Genomic DNA, 14,052 nt, shown 5'->3' with positions numbered 1-14,052 from the left:
GGTTGCAGCCTTATTTTCAAGGTCTGGATGTGACAGAGGACGAGACACCTCCACCTGGAGTAGTATCCAGCTGGGCTTTATCTAGAGCTCGCGAAATTTCAGGCACTGTATGAGATCGCTGCTTGTTCTCGCGATATTTTGGCCGCGCTTTGGAAAGCAGAGCTAAATGGTAAACAAACATGGCACCACACCAGTCTTTGTGGAAAAAAAGCTTGTTTAGTGGACTAACTTTGCACTTGAAGTACGCCCTTTCACTTACGTTTTAACAGGTCTGACGCTACTATGCGCCCCGGCTGTATCTAGGCTAACGGCTAACATGCTAACTATTATTTTTATGTCACTAGTCACTTGAAACAAATTTAGGATGATAGGAGACAGGTTGAAATAAACCGAAATTTCCCTTTACATATCAGCAAGTGTTTCAGCAAGTATTAGCCATCAACCATCTTAAAGATTTAAATTTATTGTTTACCTTTTCTTTTTTTATGTAGAAAATGAAGGCTCAATCCTATTTATTATTTAAATACACTCTGTAAATGTCTCTTGGATTTGTAATCAGCTACATAGTATTGATTAGGTGTCTCCTGTTTGAGTCCATTTTTGTTTTATGTTTTTTTTTTTTTTTACTTTTATTTTTATTCATTTGGTATTACATATCCCATAATTAGATTTTGTTAGTACAACTTAATGTGTACCATATGTTTGGGTGGTACTTTGATGCCTTTCTGTGATGCTTTAAGGCAAAACAATGATATACCTATTTCATTCATGTTGTGGGCAGGAATTATGGTCTTTTGACACTATATTAATTCTTGTAGTGATGGTATGGTGTAGCTATATGGTATTATGAGCGCAACTACATTCACTTCAGTTGATATCCAAAGTTTCAGTCACAAAGTGTGAAAATTTATTGACTTGGGTGGAGAGGCAGGATCCCTAAACTTAGAGGATTTGATTAAGTGCTTCACATGTTTGTATTCTGCACCAATGGGTTGTTGTATAGGGGACTAAATTAAATGTAATAACATTTTTTTTTTTTCACAGAGACAAAAACCCATTAAGGTTGTTCCATCTGTCTGTTACTGTTCATTTATGCAAATGAATCACTTGCAGAAGCGAGCACTAACAATGGTATTCAGTGAATTAATTCATCAGTTCACACTGTATGGAGATGGACAGTAGCTTCCTCAAAGTTTCAATAATCCTTTGTGGGGTACTAGAACAAATACAACTGTCACATAAAAGTGGTCTGATTTAATCTTTGAGTCTTACTCTGGTGAAAACTAAAAGCAAAGTCTATCAAAGTTATCAACGTTTCTCAAATAGTAGGGAACATTATGAAGCAAAACGGGCAAAAATAAAGAACTTAAGAAAGAGTTTCACACAAACATCTTTATTGCTTTCAGTTTCTTCACAAGGTTGCTTCAAGGACTTTTATGTGTGGTGGTTCCATGACTCACTGTGTGTGTTCATTTCTGGTGTTGGCAGGATTATGTAACATTTGGGTCAAAACAGTGCCACCAAGAGACCAAAACTGAAGGCCAGAATGGCAAATACCTCCACTGCATCTGCAAATTTGCCACCCACACAGCACTGAAAATCAGCATGTTAAAAGTGATAAAGTTAGTCCCATTGAAGTTGATTCCTTACCAGGAATGCTAACAGGAAGCTGATGATAGCCAGTAAGCCAATATAGCCCAGTAACACTGCAAAGCCAACTGTGGATCCAATGACACACTCACCAACAAAAAGGTCATCGTAATATTGAGTGTTTTTATTTGGAGTTTGTGAGGCAAAGTCCCAAGCAGTGCCGGTTGGTCCCTGAAGAAAAGTAAGAACCAGGGGTCCCATTTATAAACACTGTGTATGCACAAAACGAGGCCTGTATAGGCGTATGCCACTTCCCATGCAAAGTTGTGATGTATAAAAAACAGTCTTGATGAGAGGAACTTTGACCAATGCTTACAAACATTTTGGAGATGGGAAATTCACAACGTAGATGGTGAAATGGAAGCCTGATAGTAGAAACTGTCAAATACGTTTTTGGCTTTTGTTTGTACATTCATTTTTAGTATGGACTCTACGCATTGTTTTATAAATGAGACCCCGGCAGTGTTCCTTTCTGCTGCATAGCACCAAACCACTTCAGACTGGCTCCACCTTCTGGCTTGAAGGCCTTGAACACAGCCAGAACCAACAGGAGTTTTACTATCATACAAAATACGTATATTGGGTGGAATCACACAATATAGCGGCTCTGATTAACATATAGAAAGACAGTAACAATATGATTGGTTTGGGAGACATTGTGGCAGAATCTGGTTGGGTTAATATAGAGTGACACCTAGGGTCAGCTGATGGAGTAGAAGCCTGAGAATGCAGCAGAGAGATTTGTGAATGAAATGAGGTGGTGTTGGAACCAGAAGTGTGTTTCAACTGTGCCTGACATGGTGAAAAGTAGGTCCTGTGGAGATGCATGGTAAACTTATCTACAATTTATGTTGTTTTGGATAGATTTCGAAAGGACTCAAATACAAATTGAGGCCAAAGAAAAATATATGGGGTGAAATAAGCCACTCTGGACAGTTTTGCTTCATTTGAGATTGGAAACCTGGGTTCCTGGGATGTGGAAGGACATGTCAAAGGTCTTAGGTCATAGGTGGAAGGAGTGGCTGGGAATCTGGAGCATCCCAAGGAATGTTAAAATTAACGAACATACCAAAATTTAAATAATTATAATACTGTAAGACTCATTTTTATTAGCATTTTTTTATTGCTTCTAATTTCATCTTTTGAATACAAAATACAGAGCGAGTCAGATGACTTGATGAATTTACTTTAAGTGCTGATTTTATGACTTAGTTCCTCGACCCATGATTGCTTTCTTTGTGTTCCTCTCTGGCCTCAACAGGATAATATAACATTTGGGTCCAAACAGTGCCACCAAGAGACCAAAACTGGAGGCCAGGATGGCAAATACCTCAACTGCATCTGCATATTTTCCTGGAGAGTTAACGTAAGCAGGGACAAAGGCCACCCACACTGCACAGAAGATCAACATGCTGAAAGTGATGAGTTTGGCCTCATTGAAACAATCTGGAAGATTCCTTGCCAGGAATGCTAACAGGAAGCTGAGGATAGCCAGTAAGCCAATGTAACCTAGCAACACTGCAAAACCAATTGTGGACCCAACTACACACTCATAAACTATCTTGTCATTGTGGTATTGAGTGTTTTTATGAGGAGCTGGTGAGAAAGAGACAAGCCAAGCAGTGCATATTGCTGCCTGAATAGAAGTAAGAACCAGAACTGTTCCTCTCTGCTGCAAAGGACCAAACCATTTCAGGCTGGCTCCACCTCCTGGCTTGGAGGCCTTGAACACAGCCAGAACCACCATGGTTTTTACCAAAATACAAGAAACAGAAAGCACAAAGCTGATCCCAAATGCTGCATGTCTTAGTTGGCATGTCCACAGCCTGGGACGTCCAATAAACAGCAGAGAACACAGGAAACATAATTTAAGTGACACCAAGAGCAGAAAACTCAGTTCTGAATTGTTGGCACGTACCATAGGTGTATTGCGATGATAGATGAAGATTACAAGGACAACAGCACATATAAATGTGCCTAGCAGTGAGGCGGCTGTCAAGCAGATACCCAGAGGCTCATGATAGGACAGGAACTCTGTTTTCTTAGGAACACAGTGGTCTCGCTGGGAACTGGACCAGAAGTCCTCTGAACAACTGGTGCACTCCATGGAGTCTAAAACAGGGGAACAGAGCATTTAAAATAATGCCACTCCCTCCTGTAAATACTGACAGTTATGTTGGATGGGCCATCTATGCCAGGAATTGGAACTGTGATGTCTGCAGTGGTGGGAAGCTGCTCCTTTGTCTCCATCGCCTGGGCACCAAAAAGATTCCCAAATAGAATTTCATATTCCACTTTATAACATAATTTTATAATTATACCAACCTGTTTCATTACTGCTCTTTCCCTCAGAACAAGGGACACAGTCGAAACAGCACACAGGCTGCCCCTTTTTCCTGGCCATGCGAGTTCCTGGAGGACAGCTTTCACTGCACACTGACCGGGGTGGCTGTAGGGGTTGTCAGAGTTATACCACAATTATTCCACACTGTTAAATTCTATTCTTGTGTGTCATACAAGGTCAAATAATCAATTTAAATAAGAAACCTGTTTGAATTCAAAGTTCCAGAAGATTTTGTCTTCATCAAGTGTGAGTTCTTCACCTTTGGTGGCCAACTTCTTAACAACCCCCACAGTCTGAACTTCAGTTCTTCCATCAGGGAGCCACAGCCAGTTCATGATATCATATATTGGTAAGGCATCACCATTCTCATCAAATGATACTTGATCACCAAATGGTGTAGTGAAGTTGACCTTTTGCAAGTAATATGTGAGCTACAAAGGGGTAAAATATAGATAAGTATTGTGACAAGGAGACTTGAAAAAAAAAATACTGTTCCTGACTGTGCATATGGTTTCAGATTATTTTTGTGATAGACTGATGAATTAGTCATTATTCTAAAAACATGAAAATGTGAGCTGTCTAAATGTCATTAACCACTGTTGCCATTAAGTAATCATGTTTGTCACACACAAAATAAAAGGAACTTTATTTTGTCTTGCAACTTAAAGATTCTGCCCTCTACTCAAAGACAAAATATTAAAAGTGACCTACTAATGCCATAGTTGAAATTGTCTTCATTTCCCCAAATTAATATATATGTCAATAAGTACCTTAGGATGTAGCAGCTGTTTTCAAAAACTAAACAGGTGGAGTGTAACCTGATATCACACCTGCCATGGTTCCAATGTTTGCAAAGTAGCACAGCTGTGCCTGCTGAAAGGTCCTCTCTCTGGCTCACACCGCAGCATGTCATCAAGAGCATACGCCAGGGCATACACAGCCTTGTAAATATTGTACTCAGGCCTGAGGTTAGAAACATCCAAAAACTCAGTCTCCACATTCTCTAGGTCTTCATCACCAGTGCACGGTTCTAACCCAGCCTCCATCCACCCTGCTGGAGGTGGAGCAAATCTACACTGGAACGTCTGCTCCCAAAACTGCCTCACCTGAAATGTAGCAAATCTACACTGGAACGTCTGCTCCCAAAACTGCCTCACCTGAAATGTATTTAAAACAAAGTCTTAACAGAAATAACAATATTAATTATTCTGATTACAGATCTGATATTAAGGGTACAATTTTACCATGCTATGGCCAAAATTATTACTGTCATGTAGGTCAGGACGTATTCTTAACAGAAAATCCCTGAGCCCTGGTATTTCTCCTCTGCGGATGGCAATGCCCAGAGTGCCACCCAGATACGGCATGAGACGGGGAGTCTGGAGAACAGCAGCTGCAGTCCAGGCTTCACTGGCCATCCACTGAAGGCCTGTCACATTCTGCCTCACCACCTGTAAAGTGGATAATTTTAGTATAACTAGTCCATACCCATTGAGTGCACAGTTGCCCACGTACAGTTTCACATGGTGTGTATTTGGGATACGGGTCATAGGAAATTGCAGATTAAATAGTCAACTGAACCCATTAAGAAGAGCAATGTATTCAGACAGAGTTTTTGTGAATTTGATAGTACGATTGCTTTATTGAAAGTACAGTAGTACCATTGCCAATAGTGGGATAGTTAGTGGGCTAAAACTGTACATTAGTAGTTGAGGTAGCATGTTGAAAGGCAGAGAGTTAAGTGTTTATGTGTTGTATTGACTTAAAAGTGGGGCGCACTGATAGAATGACACACTGACAGTTTCTGTGATTATGTACAGCATACCATATCATGACTTAGTCATAGCAAAAAATAGAAAAAAAACCCCAAAACACTCAGCCACAGGGGGAGCCACAGCGATCGGTCGCATTTTAGCCATTTTTAAGCATTTTTCTGTTGTTATAGCGCCACCCAGTTGCCAATTAGAGTTAAATTTCTCCAGTCACCTTGAGGCATCCTGTTCTACATATCTGCCAAGTTTAGTAAAAATGGATATTGCGATTGGGCCTAGATAAGAAATTAGCTCTCTAGCACCCCCATTTTGTTTGATGGGGTCAATAATGGAGGGGTCCCCTCAGATTATGTGTGGTGATGTGCCTACAAAGTTGCGTGGTGATCAGTGAAACCCTTGAGATGTTATACACCTTTATGTGATGAGCCATGCCCTCCGCAATATTCATTGCCTTATAGAAGCTCAGTTTTAGTAAGTTTTCCAACTTTTGCCAAGAGGGAACTTTAGATATTGGTCCCTAGATTATGTTCACCGAGTTTCATGCAGATCGGTCAAACTTCCTAGGAAGAGATCGATTTTAAGCTTTTTTCAAGAAATTCAAAATGGTGGAAAATCTATATAACTGGAAGTTATGAATTTGTTCCTCATGAGGAGAGGCATCTCTGTGCAAAGTTTCATGTCTCTACGACATACGGGGCATGAGATATGCCTATTCAAAGTTTGCAATTTCAATCGGTTGCTATAGCGCCCCCCTTTGGCCAATTGATGTAATATTGCTTCATTCGCATCCTCCGATGACCCTCTACCACTGTGCCAAATTTCACATGGATTGACCAAGTCAGTGAGGAGAAAAACGTGAAACAGACACACCCACACACACACCCACAGACAGACAGAGTTTTCGTCATTATATAGTAAGATAATAATAAAAAAAAATGAAAAATGTTCAGACCAATGTGAAACATATAGAGTCTACTTTGTAGGGCTGAATCACTACAACATAGATAGATGGATGGATGGATGGATGGATACCTCTTCCATAAGTTGAATCATGTGGATTTGATGTGCAAACACAATGACCACACGAGCTGTGGATGTCTTCATCACTGTAACAATCCTTTTTAGTTCAGCTGGGTTGTCACCCCAGGGTAAAATCTCTGAGTAGGCTAGACAACCTCCACCAGACTGAGCCAGGTCTGATTGAAAGGATCGTGCAACATGGAGTCCATAATCATCATCACTGACCAGCAGACCTGCCCAAGTCCAGCCAAAGTGTTTCAGAATCTGAATCATGGCACGCACCTGATTTTATAGAGAGCAGGGGGATTAGTGCACAATTTAGAATGGCCTTTCAGTGAAAACCTAGCCATTTGTGTCACACAGTAAAATTACAATTACTGATCCCACTACACTCCTTTTTCTAAATCAGCGATTATACACAAAGTAAATACAGCACTTTTCCAGACAAGAAAAACTATTCAGTTTTCACTCACTCTCACTCAAAATCTCTGCAAAACATATTTTGCATTTGTTTTTGTAAGAAGAGAGTTTCACCTGAAAAGCATCACTGGGGATTGTTCTAAAGAAGGATGGAAACCTTTGCCGATCACTCAAGCAGGAACATGTGGCAAAATAACTCACCTATAACACAGTATGCACACAGGTTTTACTTGCAAGTCAGCAGAAACATTTAAAATGTTTCACCAATTTAACATTTCATCATTATGAAATCTTAAACAAAAGTATCACCTCAAATCAAATAAAGGCTTGTTGGAGAAGCTGTAGCTGAGATTTAATGTATAATGTTCTATCATTTTAACATGTGAAATTCATTCAAATATGGCACATCAAAAACACTGCTGAGACTGGAGGGGGTAAACTTACAATGGGCAGTTTGAATAAACCTATCACGTCAGAGGTGGCAATAGAAAATGTTGAGAAGGAATCACCCACAATCCCCAGGACTGGAGGGGTTCCCAAACAAGTCTCATCGAGCAGAAACTGCTCTTCTCGACCACTGGCCAATGATAATGCAGCACTGAATCCAATTACAAGTGTAGCACAGTTGTCATAAAGACTGTATCCCAGAGTCACATTAGGTAGCAGGTTGGAGTTTTTGTTGATCTCATCAATAGCAAAGGCCATGGTCATGGCATGCCTGAACCCTGGAGGGTCAAAGCTAGCACAAAAAAATGTTACTATCAACCACAAATTATTATGCAAAAAGTACATTATCAATTATCCATTATGCACATTGTGTGCTATGTGTGTGAAGTAAAATGTCACAATCAAATACTAAACAGTAAAACATTATCTATCCACTATCTTTTGTCTGCTGTGTGTGTGTGAAACTTACCCTTGGCAGATGAGCTGATGTGGTTCTGAGGTGAACGTCAGCTCAGGTAAGACTGAGGTATAGTGGACCTCAAACAGCCCACCCAGGATCACATCACCTGGCTTGTGCATCCCATTAAAATAAAACTGTCTCCTTAATTTACAAGATGAGAAAAGAGAGGAAGCCTCTGTCAAGAAAATGGAAGAAGATGACAAAATCAAGGTCAGGTCGACATATAATAACAAAAATGTGTTGAGAACTGCCCCCATAACTGCCCTCATCCCTACACCCCTGTTAGTGAGCTTCAAACATGGTTGCTTAATTTTATAGCCTATGTCATCTCCTTTGGTGCTTTTTGTCATAATTTAACACCACCCATCAGGGCTCATGTAGAGGCAGGGCATATACATCTTAAATTAGCTCAACAGACACTGAATACCATAATTACATCATTATGTTTTGTATTTTCTATTAATTAATTTGAGGTCTTAAATCATTTTTTACTGGCAAAGCTGGAGCTTACCTTGAGTTTCTGTCTGTGAAATGTAAAGAATTATGCTGAACAGAGTGACAGATAAATTGTGTTTTTACCAAAAATTCACATATAAATGGGAAAATTCTGAAAGTACAGTTGAGATAAACAAGAGCAAAGAAATACAGCAAAGACAATGATTATGTTCACACTATGATTATCATTTCTAAAAGGACACAATAACATTAGTTTTAAATGTTTATATTATTGTGTGTGCAGTGTTGTGTGGAATTTTTTTTATTTACAATTATAAATCTAATTTGAGAGTGGGGAATAGAATCTAAAGGTCTAAATCCTTTAAATCATAATGGCCATCTTTTATTTTCTTGTGTAAACTTTAGAGCAGGTGAAGCTGCATTTATTGTGCCTTATTATAGGATGTCACCTCTGTCATGATAGATCACAGAAGCCAAAGTACCACCATGTTTTTCCTCTGAGTTTCAAGGGCAGGGCTGGCCCCTTTATAAAAGTCTGTGAAGTGTCAGTATGGTTGCTGTAAACATATTAATGCTGATGTGACATTTGGCTATTGCCCATTAAGAACCATTGATCAGGAGATTCATCAACATTTATGAGGTGCTTTGCATTGACCATTTATGAAAATGTGATTGCTCCAATCTCGAGCCAGTGTTTGGTTTGTCCATTCTGGACTTCTATAGAAACATGGTGGTGCAAAATCGTGGACTATGTAGATATAAAGGACTCATTCTAAGGTTACAAAAACACAACAATTGTTATATTCAGGACATTATACACTAAAGAAAACATATTCCATTTTTGCAAATAAATACCCGTAAATCCCACACACTGGACTTTTAACTGGAACAATGAAAATATGCTTTTGTCCTTTGTCCATTTGACTTGGTGACTATGAGGTAAACTCATCAAACTGCTTGACTATCTTAAGAATACAGCCTGTCCTCCCCCAAAATATGACCTCACAGACTGGTTGTTTAAGCAGCCACAGTTAAACTACTTGGACAGATACCGTTTACTATACTTTAAATGACGCTTTACTACGCTGACCCTACCCACTAGAGAAGCTAAGCTATAGCATGGCAAAAGCTTTTTTTTAGTTTTGTTTTTACAGACCTTCATGATTGCTGCGTAGAGTTCCTTAATACAATCCCCTCTTCTAGACATCTGGCAGTGATTTAAGTTGTCCAAGCAACGAGCGCCCCTGTTGCAGAACTTTCTCAGGGTGCAGGGTCGCATGGAGACATCTTATTTTAGCATGTACCCCCTCGATAATGCAGCTGGTTGCTCATTCCCTGACCCAGTTTTACAGGGAGTGGCATTGCAACTGCATGTTTCCACAATGGGTGAACAAGACACTGAGACTGGGCTTTTCTCTCCAGTTCTATCATGTGCTATCCTCCCAGGCGGGTATAGATTACCTCTCAGCAGAGATCCAGGAAGGGTTTTACTCCGCATGCTTCCTGGGTCCAAGGAAGATGGGAGAGTTCAGACCTATTTTGGATCTTTGCATCCTAAACCGATGCCTTGCACACAAGACATTTCTTATGCTAACCATCAAGCAGTTACTGTATCTGGTCCAGCTGGGCAATTGGTTCACCACTGTCAACTTTAAGAACACATTCTTTCATGCCAAGGTGGCTCTGAAACACAGAGAATTCTTGCATTTTGCCTTCCAAGGTATAGCTTTTGAGTTAAAAAGAGGTACCATGAAGTAGTACCTCCCACCTTCAGCAAATGTGTGGATGTGGCGCTTAAGCCGCTGTGCAACCATGGCATGAGGGTCTCCTTTTATCTGGTATAATCTCATTATCATGGCCAGGTCCAAGGAACAGGAACTGGCTATGTTCCACACAGTGCAGTAGCACTAACCAAGTTGGTGTTCCCAATCAACTGGAAGAAGAGCAGCCCCCTAAAACACTAACGAGTGGAGTGTCTATGCAGGTTGTGCAGACCATCCAGGCAGCAAGAGTGGGGTCCACCACTGCTTGTTACAAGGCAAAGTGGTTGGGATTTAAACACTGGTACGAGGAAAGAAAGCTAGATCCCCTATCATGTGCAGTTGTCTCTGTTCTTTCCGTTCTGCAGTGTTTGATGGATAGAGGGCTGTCACTTGCCACTATTACTGCGTGGTTAACCTCAGCTAGAGAATGTGTGAACTAACAGCCCTTTCGGTGCACCAGAATGTCTTTCTGTTTTGTGGTGACTGCAATGGGGCTTCTCTCAGTCCCTCCCTTGTTCCTATAAGATGTTCCCAAGAACATAAGGAGTTAGTTCAGGTCAAGAGCAATACAGTTAGATGCTTTTTGTCCTCCACCCCATGATGGGGGCAGGGAGGCAATAGCATCTGTTCTGCCAAGTTCTTGTGTTGGCATGTAATGTTGAACACACGGCCCCTTTCAGACGCATTGAACAGCTGTTTGTGTGCTTTGGTGATGGTGTGGCCAGTAACGACCTATCCAAGAAATGCCTTGGAAGATGGCTTTGTGAGGGGGTTGAGAGTGTTGAGGTCATATAAGATAAGATAAGATAAGATAAGATAAGATAAGATACACTTTTATCGATCCCACAATTGAGAAATTCCAGGGTTACAGCTGTCAAGGAGAAAGAGTCAGACTAAAAATTTCAAAATTTAAAAACTAAAAAACTAGGCATGCATAATTATGATACTACTACTACTACTACTACTACTACTACTAATAATAATAATGAACAGTGGATAAAAATGAACAATGGATTAACCCTATGGGCCCTAGGCGTTTTGGGGGTATTTTTAATGCCTTTACTTTTAAGATCATATCACAGTCATTATAAAGGCTACATACACATGCTATATCTTGTTTTTTCAGGACAATGTGGGCTATCCAGATTTGCCATCATTCCATGTCCTTCTATGTGCCTGTATTTTATATTATTTTATATATCAATGAAAAAAAAACAAATCTGTGTGACTAAATTCTTACATTTTTACATGTATCTCACCATAGCAAGTTGGAAGTTGACATATTCTGCCATATCTGAAGAGGGGAGACTCTCTGGAATCTGTCAATATAAGAACCATGATGCTAGGACATTCTGTCACTTCACAGCTGTCCAAAACATGTGGTTTGTGCCTGGCGGACAAGATTGCCAGTATTTTTTCATTATTGCAAGAAATTCCATTGACTCATTCACAAGTCAAAAATGTGTTTTATCTGAACGAAACATACAATATTTACATCTAAGATCATAGAAAAATAGTCAACCAAGTGCAATGATGTCCTCCAAGATAATATTTGCCACTTTGTTTGCAGTAAACAAAGTTTCTTGTTGTTTTTCAGTTTCAGTTATATATTGGGGGACATTTTGGGCATTGGGGGGGACACATGTCCCCCTCAATGTATATGGTGACTACGGCCTTGTCATGCATGCATAATTAGGCTGCAGTTGTCTGGGTGCACAAAGGTGAAGTGGCTGGTCTTGTCATACAAAGTTTGATGGAGTGTCAACTTGAAAGCCGGTCTACAAATGTGGACAGACAGGGAGAAACACACGCAAGCCTAAGACGTGGTAAGATACATATTCCTCACTATATGAAGTGACTGATAACAAGATCTGTATAATGGGTTGTAAAGAAATTCGTCAGCTTTTTATTTTGTAGACAATTAATCTGGATTTATAACATGATGGGATGACAGCACATGATGCATGATGTGTGTGGTATCATTGGAAAGCTCTGCTCCTGCACTTTCATGTGATACACGTGGCATTTCTGTTCAAGCCTGCATTCGCGAGTAATCCATCCAAGAGTAATGTGTGTGCAAAGCTGTATGAAAACTCTGTTATACATAATTTTAGTGTAACTTTATCATTTTTTTTCGTTGTGAAAACATTGGACTACCGACAAGTGGCCTTGTCGGAAAGCTACAATTCCACTGTTTCACGTGATGTGCGTGGGTTCTCGCTATGATGCACGGTCACGGAGAAAATCAGTAGAGAAGAACAGGTTTGAATTTGGACGCACTATGCGTCGTTCGGGCCCATAGGGTTAAAGAGAGCATATTTAGTGCAAAATATATATGGCAGCATCATGGTCTAAGCCCTATCCATGTGTACGATTCTAATTCTTGGACATGTTAGGCTCCTTTTCAGGGTGTGTGTTCACTGGAACGTGCACCTGACTCCCTTCTGGGCACAATACCATCATGTTTCCGTGCACTTTAATGACCTGGTAAATGTGGAGTGCAGGGTGTCTATTGCTTTACTTTAAAGTCTTGCAAGGTTAAGCCAAAGCTCCAGCCACTGCTTACCACTTGGGTTGGCTGGGGTCCCCTATTTGTACTTACTACTACAACAACTAGCCTTTAGCCGGTCAGGATCTGTGTGGCTGGGTCGATGTTATGTTGCAACAGGGCGTTTGTTCATCGAGCTCCCACTATACCCAGAAAATCCAGTAGAGAGTGGACACTGTGTGAGATAGGACAAGGGTTCCAATATTGTAACCCTAGTCAGGGGCGGAAATCCCGGGGGGGACAGGGGGGACATGACTCCCCCTTCAATAAAGCTGTACCCCCCTAGAATAATTTGAGACACAATTAATAATTTTTAAACATTGCAGTAATATTTATTAAAAGCACAATGTAAGCGGTGCTCATTATAAAAGCGCAATAATGTGCTATTTAAATCTTAAAAGATTTAGTACCCCCCTCACATTCCTAGCAGTGGTATATCCCACACTCTTTCCAATGGGCGGGGCTAGCAGCCGTTAGTACTTGGCAGCAGTTGCAGCGTGTGGCTGGACCCCGCTGCCCACATCGCGCGGGGTAAGATGTACACTCGCAGATACAGTTTAACTTACACAAGTTACAACACATCCCATTTACTGTTACAACAAGCCCCAGGGCCAGGCTGATAATATAAACTGTCTGCAACATTTCTCCTGCATTGTTCAAAAGCCAGAGTTTAGTGATAGTCAGAGAGGACAGGATAGAAAGAAGAGGGAGAGGACAGGACAAGAGCAGTCAGTGGCAGAGCGGCTCATAGTTAATATCTGTAGGCTCTCCACCTGTCAGTGAGACAAACATGACAGACGTGCAGTTTAACTGACGAGGAGCGGCCATTACGTGCGATTATTACGCACGGTTTTGAGGTGCGCAGCGGCAGATCTCACAGCACACTGTTTATAAACCATTCACCAGTTTAATTGCAGGGAATGTTTATCTCACTGCTGGTAAAAAAACAAAAAAAACAAACAAAACGGTTTGCTCCTGCAGCCAGCAAGAGGCGAAGGATCCATTCCACACACCTGAGCCAGATGAAAAAGAGGGAGAGAAGGAGAGAGATCGAGTTTCGGTCTTTGATGAATGAAGCCTTATTGTTTTGCTGCTATTAAACAATGAGAGACATGTTTTCTCCGTTTACTTAATAGCATAAATATTCACACTACTGCGCACAGGGAGACAGA

The 14,052-nt window shown here is 40.7% G+C and overlaps 2 protein-coding genes and 1 pseudogene across 2 annotated transcripts in view; all 3 read right to left on the bottom strand.

Annotated features, from left to right (window-relative positions):
- Positions 1–1,434: 1,434 nt before the first annotated feature.
- LOC126401681 (extracellular calcium-sensing receptor-like) lies at positions 1,435–2,215 on the bottom strand (annotated as a pseudogene).
- Positions 2,216–2,851: 636 nt separating this feature from the next.
- On the bottom strand, positions 2,852–8,247 carry LOC126407784 (extracellular calcium-sensing receptor-like). The gene is made up of 9 exons (XM_050072984.1): positions 8,123–8,247; positions 7,651–7,945; positions 7,321–7,407; positions 6,799–7,068; positions 5,239–5,445; positions 4,825–5,100; positions 4,198–4,425; positions 3,976–4,099; positions 2,852–3,762 (listed from the first exon to the last, which is right to left on the bottom strand). Exons 1-9 carry the CDS (start codon positions 8,230–8,232, stop codon positions 2,852–2,854), a joined length of 2,508 nt encoding a protein of 835 aa, XP_049928941.1. The 5' UTR covers positions 8,233–8,247.
- Positions 8,248–11,197: 2,950 nt separating this feature from the next.
- Positions 11,198–14,052, bottom strand: part of LOC126401678 (extracellular calcium-sensing receptor-like) — an 8,643-nt gene continuing 5,788 nt past the window's right edge. The window contains exons 10-11 of the mRNA XM_050063065.1: positions 13,671–13,696; positions 11,198–11,203 (exon numbers count right to left, since the gene is read on the bottom strand). Of these exons, the coding sequence (XP_049919022.1) occupies positions 11,198–11,203; positions 13,671–13,696 (32 nt within the window). The remainder of the gene's footprint in view (positions 11,204–13,670; positions 13,697–14,052) is intronic.

The sequence above is a fragment of the Epinephelus moara genome, chromosome 2 (assembly GCF_006386435.1).
Source record: "Epinephelus moara isolate mb chromosome 2, YSFRI_EMoa_1.0, whole genome shotgun sequence".
In the NCBI taxonomy this organism is placed as follows: Eukaryota; Metazoa; Chordata; class Actinopteri; order Perciformes; family Serranidae; genus Epinephelus; species Epinephelus moara.
This window is presented reverse-complemented; position numbering and strand designations above follow the sequence as displayed.

Excerpts from the sequence above, each read along its gene's own strand:
- LOC126407784 (XM_050072984.1), bottom strand. The coding sequence starts at position 8,232 with ATGCACAAGCCAGGTGATGTGATCCTGGGTGGGCTGTTTGAGGTCCAC. Across the intron at positions 7,946-8,122 it reads CATCAGCTCATCTGCCAAGG|CTTTGACCCTCCAGGGTTCA; the intron begins GTAAGTTTCACA and ends TTTTTGTGCTAG. Across the intron at positions 4,100-4,197 it reads GGAACTTTGAATTCAAACAG|CCACCCCGGTCAGTGTGCAG; the intron begins GTTTCTTATTTA and ends CAACCCCTACAG.